Below are 16,954 nucleotides of genomic sequence, written 5' to 3'. Positions count from 1 at the left end.
CATCGGTCCGATTCTGCATCTGTTAGCCGGCGCCTCGGCTCTAAGAGCCGAGCGATCGAACATCGCTGATGTCTCGGTTCTCACAGCTCCCTGAGCAGAGAGCTGTTGACTGTCAATCAGTAGCAATGTGAGTAGTTTGCGTGCTGAGCAGCAGTGTGTGTGTCAATGGGCGCATACAGCCTGGCTTGGCAGTGAGCCCCAGGTGCACCCCCATAGAAAGCACTGAGAAGAGGAGAAGGCATCTAGAGCGCCAGCGGGGGACCCAGAAGAGGAGGTTTGGGGCTGCTCTGTGCAATACCATTCCACAGAACATATTAAAAAAAATTAACTTGAGACTTTACAATCACTTAAAGGATTATCCAGTAGACGTTTTAATGTTCTTGAATTGTTTTAAGGTTCTTTTGAAAATGCCAGGCAAAAGCTGAATTTCTGCTCCAACAAAGGCAAAAAGCTTTTTTCTACAGGCTTTTTACAGAATCTCCTTCAGTTTATAAAGAATTACATGACATAGGACATCTCGAGGCTTACCCCTGTGAGGGTGTCAAGAGTCAAACGACCTGTACATCTGGTCTTGGATGAATTCAGAGCTGGTAGTTTATACATAGTGCCTTTGAGCATAAACAATAAATCTAGTCATCTTGTGGCTTCAGGAATATGCTCAACAGTGTGTGTTGACTGCTTCTGTTTTCTGCAATTTTATTCATACATAGAACATGGAATTAGGTTTTTAGAGACCTCTTGGTCTTGTTCTTCTGGTGTTCTAAGGAAGCTTTTGCCAATACGAGGATGTCAATCCTGGAGTCCATTTGAGTTGCCTGAACTGAACCTGTCCAATTTTTTGTGTAGGGCAGATTTGAAAAAGGAGCTCCGGGTGTCCAAAGCCACGGATCATTGTTACAAGCAGGGCTTTTTTTCAGGGGGAACTTGGGGGAACTCAGTTCCACCACCTTTGGCTCAGACCCTTTGGTGCCTGCTCACCACAATCACTTGTAAACACAGACGTCTGGTTTCTGACAGCTCTGCACTCTGTGTGTAACCCCCCTAAACTCTGCAACCTGTATGTAATGTAATCCTGGTATTTAATGCCCCTTTAAGACCCTTCTAGTGTTTGTGAAATCTGAACGGTGTCGTGGTTGAGTTCCTGCACCTATTTTCTGAGAAAAAAAGCTCTGGTTACAAGGCTATCATCCACTTGACCTACTATCTGGATTAGCAGGCAATATTTGTGGGCACATAGTTCAAATCCTGTTTCAGTAATTGATCAGAAGTTTGTGTTACTGCTTTGGTATTCTGTTGAGCTGTGTATCTCATCCACTTCCCTGTTAATGACCTAGGTCTGATATTCCTGCTACTCATTTATCTGCAAAATTCCTTTACTCTCTAATAACAACTAAACCCTGCAAGCATTGATCTCTGTATGTGGAATATATGGACCTCTTTCTACTGCCAGTAATGTTTAAGAGCAACATCACTCATGTTTTGGAGCTTGCACCCAGGGAAAAAATGTTTTACTTCTTTTACAACCTTTGGTCCCATAAGTCCAGACCTCCCTGCTATTTATTTTTCCTACACTTTTAGCACACCAGCATATTAACTTCACTACCTATTGAAGTCCAGGCTTAGAAGTGTTGGCTGAAAAAAGTCTGCAACTGTAAAGCCCCTTTGTTTGTTTATTTTTTGTGGTTGAACTGGATGGACTTGTGTCTTTTTTCAACCTGACTAACTATGTACACACGATCGGATATCTGATGGATTTTTTCGTTGGATATCCGATGAAGCTGACTTTCATCAGTCTTGCCTACACACCATCGGTTAAAAAAACGATTGTGTCCAACACGGTGACGTAAAACACTACGACGTGCTGAGAAAAATTAAGTACAATGCTTCCGAGCATGCGTCGACTTGATTCTGAGCATGCATGGATTTTTGACCGATGGATTTCCCCACAGACGATCGTTTTTTTAACCATAAGAAAAATTTAAAACAGGTTCTATTTTTTTTATCGATGGATAAAAATCCGATGGGGCCCACACATGATCGGTTCGTCCGATGAAAACGGTCCATCGGTCCGTTTTCATCAGACGAACCCATTGTGTGTACAGGGCTTAACTGTGCTCAATATTTTGTCAAGTCAGTCTATATTTTATTTAACTATAATTACATCAGCCTATATTCCCCACTTTTAACACAATTATTCAAATTTTATGTATGTAGTTTAACAGTATTTTTTCAAGTAATATCATTTGTTAATTAAGGGATTTCATCAATGATTTGTATTGTTTATGCAGTATTACAAAATGAAGGCTCCAAAAACAAAATAAGTAATTAGCATAAATGTTAGCTATATCAAATAGGCAAAAACCACATGGACACATTATAAAAACTTAAAAGTATGTGTACCAAAAGGGTAAAAATATATGTCAATGGGGACTATCAAAAAGTGTGCCAGTTTAAGCTAGATCTGGCCAGTAATGAAGCAAATAGTTACCAGAAGTAGAAGAGTGGCAGGTTACAAATAGTCAATGAAGAAGTATAACCTGATGCAGAGGTATGAAGTGTGATTGTATCCCGAAGTTAGAGGAGCAGCAGCAGCAACAGCATGGGGTGTGGGGTGTCAGGAAGAGGTATGTCAGATGGATGAGGGTAGGAGACCAGCAAGGCAGATGTGGGGGATCAAGCAGTAGGGAAATGTTGCAGAGGAAAACACGAGTATAGAAAGATAATGTGGGGGCAGCAGAGAGCAGTGTGGATAATATTGTAAGTATAGGAGGTGGCCAAGGACAGCAGAGTAGAAAGACATGGTGGGGGAATGGATATTGAGGTAGTGTAGCTGGCAGGGGAGCTTCCCAAACGAATTTGCATAGTAGATGAAAGAAGGTACTGCCAAGACGAGACAGGTACGTACATGTACGTAGCCTTTAAGAGCCCAGCCATGGGTGGCGTGCGCACGCGACCAGGTCCGAAGCTCCGTGACCGCGGGACCCGATTGCCGCCGGTGTCCTGCGATCTGTCACAGGAGCTGAAGAACGGGGAGAGGTGTGTGTAAACACACCTTCCCCGTTCTTCACAGTGGCAATGTCATTGATCGTCCAGCCCCGCCCCCTACAGTTAGAAACACATATGAGGTCACACTTAACCCCTACACCGCCCCCTAGTGGTTAACTCCTAAACTGCAATTGTAATTTTCACAGTAATCGATGCATTTTTATACAATTTTTTGCTGTGAAAATGACAATGGTCCCAAAAATGTGTCAAAATTATCCGATGTGTCCGCCATAATGTCGCAGTCACGAAAAAAAAAAAAACGCTGATCGCCACCATTAGTAGTAAAAAAAAAAAAAAAGAAAGATTAAATAAAAATGCCATAAAACTATGGCTTGACAAAGGAGTGTAGCAGCCAATCCACTCGCTGCTTTGAAACTCGGAAACGCGTCGCACAGCGGTGACGTCATCCATCCTCGCCAGCTCTCCACGTGCGCTCCAGACCTCGGGTTGAGAAAATCCTCCATTCCAATGGACGTTTATCACTTCATGAGGAAGTGACATCCTCCCCGCACAGCGCTCCTATTGACTGGAAGAAGGAACTTCCCATCGGATGACAGCTCACCTTCCCAAAGGATACTTTACATGCCTGTTTTACACTACTCAAATGTGAGTGAAATGATCGTGTTTTTATAAATTAAATTGTCTTAATTTACTACACCCAGAGGCGCCTCCCTCCTTGCTTTTTTTTTCCTAGAACTGGAACATGGTCTCTGGTAAGAAGGTAAGAAAGCTGCCGCTCCAGGTGAGCTCACTAGGGTAATTGATGTCCACTCAGAAGCAGATGGGTGCTGGCAATGCACTGGATGTGCAAAAAACGACAAGGATATGGACAGCCGCACTCCAGTAACTTGAAAAAGACGTGCCCTTTATTGGGTACAGGAAAAAATACACTACAGGTATCAGCACACAGTGGGATAAACAGCTGACGCGTTTCGCATTGAGTGTCAATGCTTAATCATAGCTATAAGCTATAGCTATGATTAAGCATTGACACTCAATGCGAAACGCGTCAGTGTTTATCCCACTGTGTGCTGATACCTGTAGTGTATTTTTTCCTGTACCCAATAAAGGGCACGTCTTTTTCAAGTTACTGGAGTGCGGCTGTCCATATCCTTGTCGTTTTTTGGAACATGGTCTCTGTTCCCTTTTGATGGCAGCCCTGGAAGTGTATGCCCACAACATACCAACCACAGACTATTTGACTATTTGATCAGTTTTATTAACTATCATTCCTTGACTCTGACCCATCCCCTTTGTTCTTATATTTATATATGCTGTTCTGACACCAGAGTTTTGTGTATTCTTGCGCATTATTTACTTGTCTCTGTGCCATAAAACTATCCCCTATTTTGTAAACGCTATAAATTTTGCACAAACCAATCGTTAAACGCTTATTGCGATTTTTTTTTACCAAAAATAGGTAGAAGAATACGTATCGGCCTAAACTAAGGAAAACATTTTTTTTTTATATCTTTTTGGGGATATTTATTATAGCAAAAATTTGTTTTTTTTTTCAAAATTGTCGCACTATTTTTGTTTATAGCGCAAAAAATAAAAACCGCAGAGGTGATCAAATACCACCAAAAGAAAGCTCTATTTGTGGCAAAAAAAGGACGCCAATATTGTTTGGGAGCCACGTCACACGACCGCGCAATTGTCAGTTAGAGCGACGCAGTGCCGAATCGCAAAAAGGGGCAAGGTCCTTAACCTGCATATTGGTCCGGGTCTTAAGTGGTTAAAGCATATGTAAGGTCAAAATGTAAATTCAAATATTACTTTTCACACTGTAATTCCATTATTTCTAACCTACTCATATTACTTTAACCGGTTAACGCCCGCCACATGTATATGTACGTCCACAGAATGGCACGTACAGGCATATGGGCGTACATGTACGTCTCTGCCTTTCCGCGGGTCGGGGGTCCGATCGGGACCCCCCCCGGTACATGCGGCAGTCGGAAACCCCCGGGGAGCGATCCGGAACGAGGGCGCAGCTATTCGTTTCTAGCCGCCCCCTCGCCATCGCTCCCCGGAGCTGAAGAACGGGGAGAGCCGTATGTAAACACGGCTTCCCCGTGCTTCACTGTGGCGGCTGCATCGATCGAGTGATCCCTTTTATAGGGAGACTCGATCGATGACGTCAGATCTACAGCCACACCCCCCTACAGTTGTAAACACACACTAGGTGAACCCTAACTCCTTCAGCGCCCCCTGTGGTTAACTCCCAAACTGCAACTGTCATTTTCACAATAAACAATGCAATTTAAATGCATTTTTTGCTGTGAAAAATGACAATGGTCCCAAAAATGTGTCAAAATTGTCCGAGGTGTCCGCCATTATGTCGCAGTCACGAAAAAAATCGCAGATTGCCGCCATTAGTAGTAAAAAAAACTATCCCCCATTTTGTAAACGCTATAAATTTTGCGCAAACCTATCGATAAACGCTTATTGCGATTTTTTTTACCAAAAATAGGTAGAAGAATACATATCGGCCTAAACTGAGGAAAAACATTTTTTTTATATATGTTTTTGGGGCTTTTTATTATAGCAAAAAGTAAAAAATAAAAGGATTTTTGTACTCACCGTAAAATCCATTTCTCTGAGTTCATAGACGGACACAGCATCCTTTGACCTTAGGGTTATGCTTCTTCCTACCAGGAGATTTAGGCAGAATTCTACAGCACTTAAGGTGTTAAAAACTTTCCTTCATGCCGCTCCTCCCAGGGGGCGTGGCTCCCCCAGGCATAACCCCCACTCTGCTTTAGCAGCCTCAGTTCGTAACAAGCAGTACAAACAAAGGAGGGGTGGGTGCTGTGTCCGTCTATGAACTCAGAGAAATGGATTTTACGGTGAGTACAAAAATCCTTTTTTCTCTTTCGTTCATAGACGGACACAGCATCCTTTGACCTTAGGGACGTCCCCAAGCAGTGTCAAAAAAATTCGAGGGGTGGGAAAATAACACAGCAAAAACAGGTTACACCCCAAACAAAACCGGAGTTACTCAACGGAGGAACTCCAACCTTAAACTGCCGCCTGTAACACCCTGCGGCCGAAGGAGGCATCAGAAGATGCACTCACATCCACCTTATAAAACTTTGAAAAAGTGTGGAACGACGACCAGGTCGCTGCCTTACACACCTGTAACACAGAGGCTTGGTGTCGGAAGCCCAGGAGGCCCCGATCGCCCTGGTCGAATGCGCCATGACCCGAAAGGGAGGCGCCCGCCCCTTCAGGGCGTAGGCCTGAAGCACAACCTGTCGGATCCACCTGGAAATGGTGGCCGACGAGACTGCCAGGCCCTTACTGGGACCGGACACAGACACGAACAGCGAGTCCGACTTCCGGAACGGAGCTGTCGCCGACAAGTAAACTCGAAGGGCCCGAACCACATCCAGAGAATGTAAAGAGGCCTCCTTCGGGTTCTTCGGCTGAGGACATAATGATGGAACAACAATGTCCTCGTTAATGTGAAAGGCCGAAACGACCTTCGGAAGAAAAGAGGGCTGCGGGCGCAGCACCGCCTTATCCTGATGGATGACCAAGTAGGGGGCCTTGCAATACAAGGCCGCCAGTTCAGACACTCGTCTGATAGAGGTAATAGCTACCAGAAAGACCACCTTCTGCGACAAAGTCAGCAAGGGGATCTCCCGAATGTCCTCAAAGGGGGCACGCTGAAGCGCCGAGAGGACCAAGTTCAAGTCCCAAGAAGGTAGCGGAGGGCGCACCGGGGGGGCCACATGCCGGACCCCCTGCACAAACGTGCGAACCAAAGAATTCGCTGCCAAGGGACGCTGAAAATAAACAGCCTGAGCAGAAATCTGACTCTTGATCGTGCTCAAGGCAAGAGCCTGGTCCACTCCCCGCTGTAGGAACAGCAGGATCCGGGACACCACGTAAGTACGGGGGTGCCACTTCATCTCCTCACACATAGAGATGTATGCTTTCCATGTACGATGGTAAATTTTTCGAGAAGTGGACTTCCGTGCACGCAGCATGGTAGAGATTACCGGGCCCGACAGGCCCCGGTCCTTCAGTACCTGGTTTTCAACAGCCACGCCGTTAAAGCCAGTGACCGTAAAGCAGGATGGAAGATCGGGCCCTGAGACAGGAGATCTTCCCTCAGAGGCAGACGCCAGGGGGCGTCTGTCACCAGACGTACCAGGTCCGCGTACCAAGAGCGACGCGGCCAATCCGGGGCGATCAGGATCGTTGGAATACCTTCGGCTTCCACCCTGCGCAGCAGGCGGGGTAGGAGCCTTAGAGGAGGGAAGGCGTAAATCAGGTGATATTGACCCAGGGAGCCACTGACGCGTCTGCCCACGGGTCCCTTGACCTAGCCACAAACCGTGGTACCTTCCGATTGAGACGGGACGCCAGAAGGTCCACGTCTGGAGTGCCCCATTTTTGGCACAGGATCTGAAACACCTCCGGGTGGAGAGACCACTCCCCTTGATCCAGAGTCATGCGACTTAGGAAGTCGGCTTGCCAATTCAGAACTCCCGGAATGTATACCGCCGACAGGGCCGGAACGGACCTTTCGGCCCACCGAAGTATGTGAGCGACCTCCGTCGCCGCGGCCGAGCTCCTTGTGCCGCCCTGATGATTGATGTACGCCACGGCCGTGGCGTTGTCGGACTGGATCCTGACAGGACGGCCCTGTAGCTCCAGCGACCACCTGACAAGGCACAGCTTGATCGGCAGGCGGGACTCCTCCCGAGTCCAGCGCCCCTGGGCTGACTGGGTGCCCCAGACGCCCCCCCAGCCGAAGAGGCTGGCATCCGTCGTGACCACTGTCCAGCGGCACGGAAGAAAAGACTTCCCGGACCGAAGCACCAGAGACGTCAGCCACCATGCCAGGGAAGACTTGGCCAGATGGCTCAACCGAATCTGGTGATCCAGAGAAGATGGGACCCTGTCCCATCGTGACAGAATCTCCTTCTGTAGTACCCTGGTGTGGATTGGGCATACAGAACTGCCTCGAAGGAGGCCACCATCAGACCCAGAACCCGCATGCAGAAGCGAAGAGATGACCACTTCTGGGTCAACAACTGTCTCACTGCAGATTGCAGGGTCAGCAGGTTTTGCGATGGGAGGAACACTTTTGTCTCCCCCGAATCCAAAACCAGCCCCAGGGGTTCCAGCCTCTGGGACGGAACCAACACTGATTTTCTGAGATTCAGAAACCAGCCGAACTCCTGCAGAGTCCGACACGTGATGGACACGTCCTCCTCTAACTCTGAGCCTGAAGAAGCTCTCAGGAGAAGGTCGTCCAGGTATCCCACGATAGCGATCCCTCGCTGCCGTAGCAAGGCCAGGATCGGGGCGAGCACCTTGGTGAACACCCGTGGTGCCGACGCCAGCCCGAACGGGAGGGCCACGAATTGATAGTGGTCCTCCCCGATCGCAAAGCGCAGATACCTTTGGTGGCTTGTGCAAACGGGAACATGCAGGTATGCGTCCATGATGTCTAAGGACGCCATGAAGTCCCCCTGGTGGAGGGACGCCATGATAGAACGGACCGACTCCATCCTGAATCGCTGCACCTTGACAAAGGAGTTGAGGGCCTTTAGGTCCAGGATAGGGCGAACCCCTCCCTTCTTGGGGACCACGAACAGATTGGAGTAGAACCCCCGAAACCGTTCCAGCGAGGGGACCGGCACAACCACCCCCCTGTCCAGAAGATCCTGGACAGCCCCGGACAGGGCTAGCCGACGATCCGGAGGAAGCTGGAGGTTGGATGGAAAAAAATCTGTTTGGGGGACAAGAAAGGAACTCTATCTTGTACCCCGAGGCGACCACCTCGCAAACCCAACGGTCGGATAGAAGAGAATTCCACCGATCCACGAAGTCGTGAAGCCGTCCCCCCACCCGAGACCCGGGCGGGGGCAGACCTTCATGCGGAAGCAGGCTTGTCCGCAGGCTTGTTCGGTTTTTTGAACCAGGGGCGCTTACGCCCGGCAGCAAGGGCTTTTGCACCTTGCGGACCTTTTCCAGCCGCGCTGGCGCACGAAAAAAACCGTTTAGGGGGTAGTAAAAGTAGGACCTTGCTTGCGGCGAGGTTCCCTACCCTTCCCCGACTGAGGGAGCAAGGTGCTCTTACCTCCAGTGGCATCCTTAATGATGTCATCCAGGGATGCCCCCAAAAGCCGTCCGCCCTTAAAGGGCAAATCTACCAAGGCCTTTTTTGAGTACTGGTCAGCCGACCAGCACTTCAGCCATATAAGGCGGCGCAGAACCACTGCGTAGACAGAAGCCCTGGAAAGCAAAGGAATCTAATCCATATCCGCCTCGCAGAGAAACTTCTGACCCTGAATCAACTGTTCAGCCAGGTCCCTAGAGGACTCGGAAGCCCCCTGGACCTCCAGGTCCTGCAGCAGGAGCTTCGCCCTTTCAGTCAGCGTCTGAGCTACCAGGGCTCCGGCCAGAGCCGGCCTTACCACCGAACCCACCACCGAGAACAGGGAGCGGGCCACGGCCTCCACTCTCCTATTAGCGGGGTCCTTGAAAGCAGGAGCCCCCTCCACAGGCAACGTAGTAGCCTTACTCAGTCTGGACACAGGAGGGTCCACCGACGGAGGAGTGACCCACTTTTTTAAAAAAAGTCCTCCTCCAGGGGGTAACGGTAGCAAAGCTTTTAGGAACCGTAAAAGCCTTTTGCGGTGTATCCCATTCCTTATACAACATATTGTCTAAATAAGGAACACAGGGGAATACCTTAGCGGTACGCGGTGGTTTGCGGAATCCAAAAGGACTGACACCGCTGGTGTCTCCGCCAAATCCTCTAAATGAAGAGCCTCACGCACCGCAGTAATAAGAGCTCCAACAAATTCCTTATCAGCAGACTCCGCAGCAGAGTCATCCTCGCTGTCCATGTGGGTTAAGCCCGCATCCTCTGACATGACAGAACCAGAAGCATCAGATTCTGCGTCAGAGATATCCCCAGAAACAGCCTCCGGGGGGGGGCGCTTTTTTACCCCCCAACCGAGCACTGGCTGCTTCAAACCTGGTGAGAAAAGACTCCAGGACAGCCGACACCGATTCAACAGATGTGGCAGGGGGAGGGGCGCTTAAGGGTTAATTCCGGCATTGTAAGAAATGAGGGGCCTGATTCAGGCTCCATATTGCTGTTGCCATTTCACCCCTACTGCCAAGGGCAGGAAAAAAGTCCCCCACAGGTCACCTCCCGGCCGCTAGAGCACAGTATGGGGCCCCCTGAGACTCACCACCCCCTGGTACAGCGCGGTCTGTGAAGGCAAGTGTGTGCTGAGGAGAAGCTGCAGCGCTGCGTCTGTCCCCTCAGATGATTCGCGGTCTTTTTTCCCCGCCGAAACGGCCACTAGAGGCCGAACTAGTGCTGAAAATGGCGCCGGCCACAAGAAAATGGCCGCCGAATAATACAAGCGCGGCTCCGGCAAAATGGCCGCCGTTGCGCAGTTTTAAAAAGACAGTGTACCCAAAAATGACAGTACACCAAAACAGCACACAGCACACACAAAAATGCCCAGAATGTCCACCACAGTCCCCTGCAGTGACACAGAACAGCCCCAGCCATACCCGAGTGAAAAAAAAAAAATATGAGCCCCAGGGAAAAAACCCCCTGCACAGCCGTCACCCAAAGGGGAAAGGAGGGAGAGGAATAAGGGAGAGAGGAAAGCAGGGGAAAACCCTCAGTCGACCTCCCAAGGGAAAACATTCCAGCCAGACCACTTACCTGAGTAAGGGGCCACTACTTACCTGTCCTGCGACTACCTGGCTGGAGGTATCCCAGACAGAACCAACGTCCGCGAACGGCATGGCTGTCAGCCAGACACACTGTGACAAGGCCATAGAGACCGGTCATATGTGTGCCCTAGAACCGAAGTTCCCCGGCCGCCCCTGGAGCAATGGGGCCTGTCGTGGACGTCCCAAAGCGGAGCTGAGGGCCGGCACACGCTCGAAGGCCGAACCTGGGGGGACTACAAGGGTCGAGGACCCAGCCTGTCACCCAGTCGGCTGTTGATAGAAGAATCGCAGGATTCAAAAATAAAAATAAAATAAAAAAGCGAGGAAAAAACTCGCAAAATGCAAAAAAATTTGCAAGAAAAAACTCCAGAGTCCAGGACTCCAGAGAGAGCCTGACTCTCCTGACGGTTAGGCAGAAACAAACTGAGGCTGCTAAAGCAGAGTGGGGGTTATGCCTGGGGGAGCCACGCCCCCTGGGAGGAGCGGCATGAAGGAAAGTTTTTAACACCTTAAGTGCTGTAGAATTCTGCCTAAATCTCCTGGTAGGAAGAAGCATAACCCTAAGGTCAAAGGATGCTGTGTCCGTCTATGAACGAAAGAGAAATTGCATTTTTTCAATATTGTCGCTCTATTTTTGTTTATAGTGCAAAAAATAAAAACCGCAGAGGTGATCAAATACCACCAAAAGAAAGCTCTATTTGTGGGGAAAAAAAGACGCCAATTTTGTTTGGGAGCCACGTCTCACGACCGCGCAATTGTCTGTTAAAGCGACGCAGTGCCGAATCGCAAAACCTGGACTGGGTATTGAGCTGCCTAAAGGTCCGGGGCTTAAGTGGTTAAACAAACTTGAAGTTTGTAAACGTAAAATTTCACACATGTTTACTTCCTTGAATTGTGTGACATGCATTCACTCTGCCCTGTTGATAGGGTACAAATGTACCACAGAATTTACAGAGCCTGCCTTCTGAACTACAGAAGTGCTAAGAGGAGGAGTTTCAGAAGGCAGTCAGTACAGAAATGACAGCTTGCAGGCAGCAAGATACCAAGGGATATGTAGTCCTTAGAAATAAATCGAAAGTAATCACCAGAGGGAAAGCTGCAAAACATGCTGGGAATCCAGGAGGTTGTGGAAAGAGATGGATAGCAGACAGGCACAACTTACAACTTGAAAGCAGATTTTTCATTAAAGTTTACATTGGATATAAGTGCTGCGCAAACTGTTGGTGCTATATAAATCCTGTATAATAATAATAAATTGTCAAAAACAATAATAAACTGTATTGCTATTACAATGCCAATGTTCTAAAATAAAAGTGTATGCTGTGACCATGGATTACTGTCAATGGAAGCGGAGATGACAGCTACTCGAGGAAAAGATTTGCAATGCTTTGAAGGTGTGCAGCATGATTTAGGGAACACAGCAAAGTTAGATTGGTGAAGTGACAAAGACCATTAAAAAAGAGGTGTTGGGGAAAACAGTGGCAGATGGGCAAGGCTAGGACATGGAGAAAGGCAAATGTGGGAGACCAGGCAGTGGGGAAGTTAGTCAGTATAGGAATCAGTACTGTGAAAAGGATAGGAGGGGTGATCGCTAAGACTACAATTGTTTTGTGTAAGTGGGGAAGTGCAGCACAAATCAAGAGAGTATAAAGGCATGTTACAAGGAAGGTGATTGGAGAGTTGACCGGGGACTGGAGATGGAGAGGAATCTGTGAGCGATATCAGGGCAAAAAGGGAAACTTGGATGAGGGCTAGAGAGAAAAGGGGGATGTATGATGGCTATAGTATGAAGGGAAAGGGAAATTTGGTTGGAGAGTAGAGTGTTATGTGCTGAACAGTTGATTTAACTCAGAGAGAGGATTTGTTTACAGCACAGAATCAAGCAAATCACAAAATTCAACACATACAGAATCCGGTGTTAAAAATAGAAACGCCTTGCTTAGATTTATTGTATATACCGTAATTCAATATAAGAGGACAGTATTTCAGTTTTTTTTATAGTGCTTTTTTTTTTATATTATAACAAACTTTGATCGGCCATGTAAGGCAGCTGGCTTATTTAAATAACGGTCCTGCTCACTGCATATACTGACCTTCTTTTCTCTAACCCACCAATGTGTTTGGCTTTTAGAAACAAAGATATAACTAATAGTTTGTGGGTATGTAATGGGATGTCTGGGTCATCAATCTGCAGGCCTCAGCACTGCCCTATTGAAGCATGGAGAGAGAGTCCTTAACATTTTTTTGCTTTGCCGCCATGGGCAGATGGACAAGTGGGGGCTTGAAGAAAAGGTGAGTGTTAGTATTTAAAGTGTATGCAATGCTTGTTATAATACCTGGGAAGCTGACCATTTATGATTTTCTCTATAAAGGAGGGAGGGCGTCTTTAAATGATGGATCATTTTGTAGAAATCAAATATACTTTTTTTGTATTTATATAAAAGCGGTGGCAATGAAAATGGATGGAATTTAACTTTTATCTGCAAATATATTTGTTCTCTTGAAACTGGAATACCAAGTTTTTACCAAACCATAAACAGGATCTAAAAACATTTATACATTTTACTACCTATAATCTGCAGAAGTATCTACAGGGATTTAGTGAAAAAAAATGTAATCAAACATTTTATATAAAAAAGCAGCAATTATTGTCACCCCGCGGAAAGTATTATTAAATTTGTATTATTTCAGAGGTACTATCGGACATTAAAAAGGGCTTGTGGCATTTTCAGATGCAAGCAGGAGCCAGTTACATACTGAATATCAAATACCATTAGACCTGTCCAAAAATCTTTCAGTCTAGACTGTCTGGCACTTGAATCATGTATTACCCAGTAACCAGAGACCTTTAAAGTGTCCCCTTTGCGCACACATTTCTTTACTAACCCTCATCCTGAACATCTTTAACAAGCTATACTGGCATGCACTTAATATGAGTGGAAAGTACAGCTTGAAGTTCTGGGCATAGCCAATCAGCTAAGGAAAGCAAAAACATCCATCTGGGTATGACTTTTTTTTTAGAATACCAACCAGTGCTTGTGTCCTGCAGAAACGCATTGGGAACGGCGTTTCTGTACTTTTTCCACAGCAGGAACACCGTTCCCTTTTGCATCCCTCCTGCATGATGCGAGTGCCTTCAGTGGCCTGACGTACCAACAGGGGTGCGGGGTGCCACACATTGCGGGGGTTGTCAGGCAGATGCCGCATGGAGGCATTTGTCCATGTGGGGAAAGTAGCTGGGCAGCTCCTTTAGCCGTGACGCTGACCCGTCTATTAGGTTCAGCAGGCGGGGCGTGGGAGGGAACTACCCAGCTGCCCCGTGACCATGAAGGAGGAAGGAGCTGCGATGGGTCCCTAGCCCATTGCCTGATACCGCCTTACTGGGAAAAAAGTGAGTGCTCGCCCGTGCAGCAGCCTCCCTATACGCATGTTTAGGAGCAGTCGGGGCAGCTGCATACATAGAATTGATCTTTGCATATTCCCCATGCAGCCGCTGAATGCTTGATTTGTCTCCTCTCCCTCCTGCAAGCATTCTGCAGCTGCATGAGGAATATGCAAAGATCAATTCCTCTATATGCAGCTGCCCTGCCGCTCCTCCTATTCAGCTTCTTTTGCTGCTCATCTCCTCCATCATGCTATTGAGTAATTCAACACAAAATACATTTTCCTTTAACTGGGGTTGTTCTCGTCTTCCATTATTTAACCGTACTCTTAGCTTTTTGGTGATCAGTGGCAGTAAAATACAGTAAAATATCATGACATTCTGGAAATATTTAGTTGTGATATCCAGTCCCCGTCCCCCGTGCTATCCAGTTCTCCCCCCCCATGCTCTCCAGTCCCCCCTCCCATTTCTCTCCAGCCACCCCCCCCCCCCCAGTGCTCTCCTGTTCCCTGCAGTGCTATCTAGTCCCCGCCCCCCCCCCCCAGTGCTCTACAGCTCCCTTGTGCCCTCTGGACCCCCTAGTGCTCTTCTATTAAGTCTGCAGTCTCTAACCATCTCCTGTATCATGTCTGCAGTCGCTAACCATCTCGAGTATCATGACTGCAGCTTCTGACCCGGTCCTGTACCGTGCCTGCAGTCTCTGACCGTCTGTTGCATCATATTCACAATCTCTGACCATCTCCTGTATCATGTCTGCAGTCTATGACCATCTCTTGCATATCTTGAGGGATACAGATAATTCTGGGCAGGGATGGGGATACATTGCGGAGAGGAATGGATAATGCTGGGCGAGAATGGGGATACATTGTGGAGAGGGATGGATGATGGTGGGCGGGGATGGGGATACATTGTGGAAAGGGATGTGGATAATTCTGGACGGGGATGGGCATACATTTATTTTTGAGGTGGGGGGGGGTCGTGGGCGAGTTCCCACACTTTTTTCCCCTAGGACTTGATCCCTGATACCAGCTGATGATCAGTCCAACAGTGCACACTAAGATATCACTAAAACCAACTGTTCAGTGGTTTTGCAGGTTGTAGACATGTGAAGAACATTACATTTTCAGTCAAACTGCGCAAATACTCTTTGCCAATATGTGACTGCAAAACATACACAAGAATTATTAAGATTGGGATCTGGTTAAAAAAAAAACAAAAAAAAAAAACAACAACAACACTTGTGTGGGACTGCCTATACGCTAGCAACCCAAAAAATTGCTCCTACAGCAGTAATACGTGACGTTTAAATGTATGCAGCAAGGCGCTTTACTTTTACTGACCAAGGTGAAAACGAGGCGATGCTAGGGGTAGGAGGGTTTATGCAGAGTTGAGTTAAGCTTTGCGATTTGTAATGTGTCAAATAACAGGGAGGTGGAGCATAACCCAAAAGTGTAAGAATTAACTCTTCATATGTCCTGTAATGTATGATACAAGACATTCTGAGATAATGATAAAATATTTTGCCGTAAAATATTTTGCCTTAAATTCTGTTATTAGAGGTGTAAAAACACATATTTACCTAGGAGACTTCAAATGTATGGTGCAGTTTCAGCACTGTGACTGCAGCACTGAAACTACTAGCACACAAAGCATTTTAAAATGTCCTATTTCTTTTGACAAGCAAAACATGTAGACCAAAAAGAGTTATACATACCTGGGGAATACAATCTGTGTAGGCAAACATGGACTTACACCGATCATCCATACTTATATGATAGAGAATACACATCACAATTTGCTTGTAGTTTTCATTCTCTACAACAACATAATAAAATAAAGACTACAGTTTTTATTTGGATAGAGTTGAAACTAATAGGCATATAGACAAGAACCTTTGTGCTGAGGGTCGCGATTATGCAACAGTGCAAATCTATCGTAAAACTTGCCAGGCTCTCTTATTGTAAAAAATGTGTTTAAAATTTATTTGGGAGAAAAACTTTCCAGACTAGGATCGAATATTCTTTACAGACAGAAGAAACGAAGCCTTGGTTAAAACAGCGATTCTCAGAGGAATTTGTTTTGCCAGGAGGTGCAAGACTAGCAGACATGAAACAACATTTCATTCCACTTCACCAGTAGTCTCCAAATATGCCCAATGTATGTGTTGTTTAACCACTTAAGGACCGGACCAATATGCTGCTAAATGACCCAAGGGGTTTTCTACAATTCGGCACTGCGTCGCTTTAACAGACAATTGCGCGGTCGTGCGACGTGGCTCCCAAACAAAATAGGCGTCCTTTTTTCCCCACAAATAGAGCTTTCTTTTGGTGGTATTTGATCACATCTGCGGTTTTTAGTTTTTGCGCTATAAACAAAAATAGAGCGAAAATTTTGAAAAAAATGCAATATTTTTTACTTTTTGCTATAATAAATATCCCCCAAAAACATATCTAAAAAAAATGTTTTCCTCAGTTTAGGCCGATACGTATTCGTCTACCTATTTTTGGTAAAAAAAAATCGCAATAAGAGTTTATCGATTGGTTTGCGCAAAAGTTATAGCGTTTACAAAATAGGGGATAGTTGTATTGCATTTTTATTATTTATTTTTTTACTACTAATGGCGGCGATCAGCGATTTTTTTCATGACTGCGACATTATGGCGGACACTTCGGACAATTTTGACACATTTTTGGGACCATTGTCATTTTCACAGCAAAAAAGGCATTTAAATTGCATTCTTTATTGTGAAAATGACAGTTGCAGTTTGGGAGTTAACCACAGGTGGCGCTGTAGAAGTTAGTGTTC

General features: G+C 46.7%; 1 protein-coding gene across 2 annotated transcripts in view; it reads right to left on the bottom strand.

Moving 5' to 3' along the window:
• Window positions 1–16,954, bottom strand: part of KIFAP3 (kinesin associated protein 3) — a 105,074-nt gene that overhangs the window by 40,701 nt on the left and 47,419 nt on the right. For both annotated transcript variants that reach the window (XM_040359704.1, XM_040359703.1), the window contains exon 11: window positions 15,864–15,964. In XM_040359704.1, the coding sequence (XP_040215638.1) occupies window positions 15,864–15,964 (101 nt within the window). The remainder of the gene's footprint in view (window positions 1–15,863; window positions 15,965–16,954) is intronic.

The sequence above is a fragment of the Rana temporaria genome, chromosome 7 (genome assembly GCF_905171775.1).
Source record: "Rana temporaria chromosome 7, aRanTem1.1, whole genome shotgun sequence".
Taxonomy (NCBI): Eukaryota; Metazoa; Chordata; class Amphibia; order Anura; family Ranidae; genus Rana; species Rana temporaria.
The sequence above is the reverse complement of the archived record's forward strand: the minus strand, read 5'-3'. Positions and strand labels throughout refer to the sequence as shown.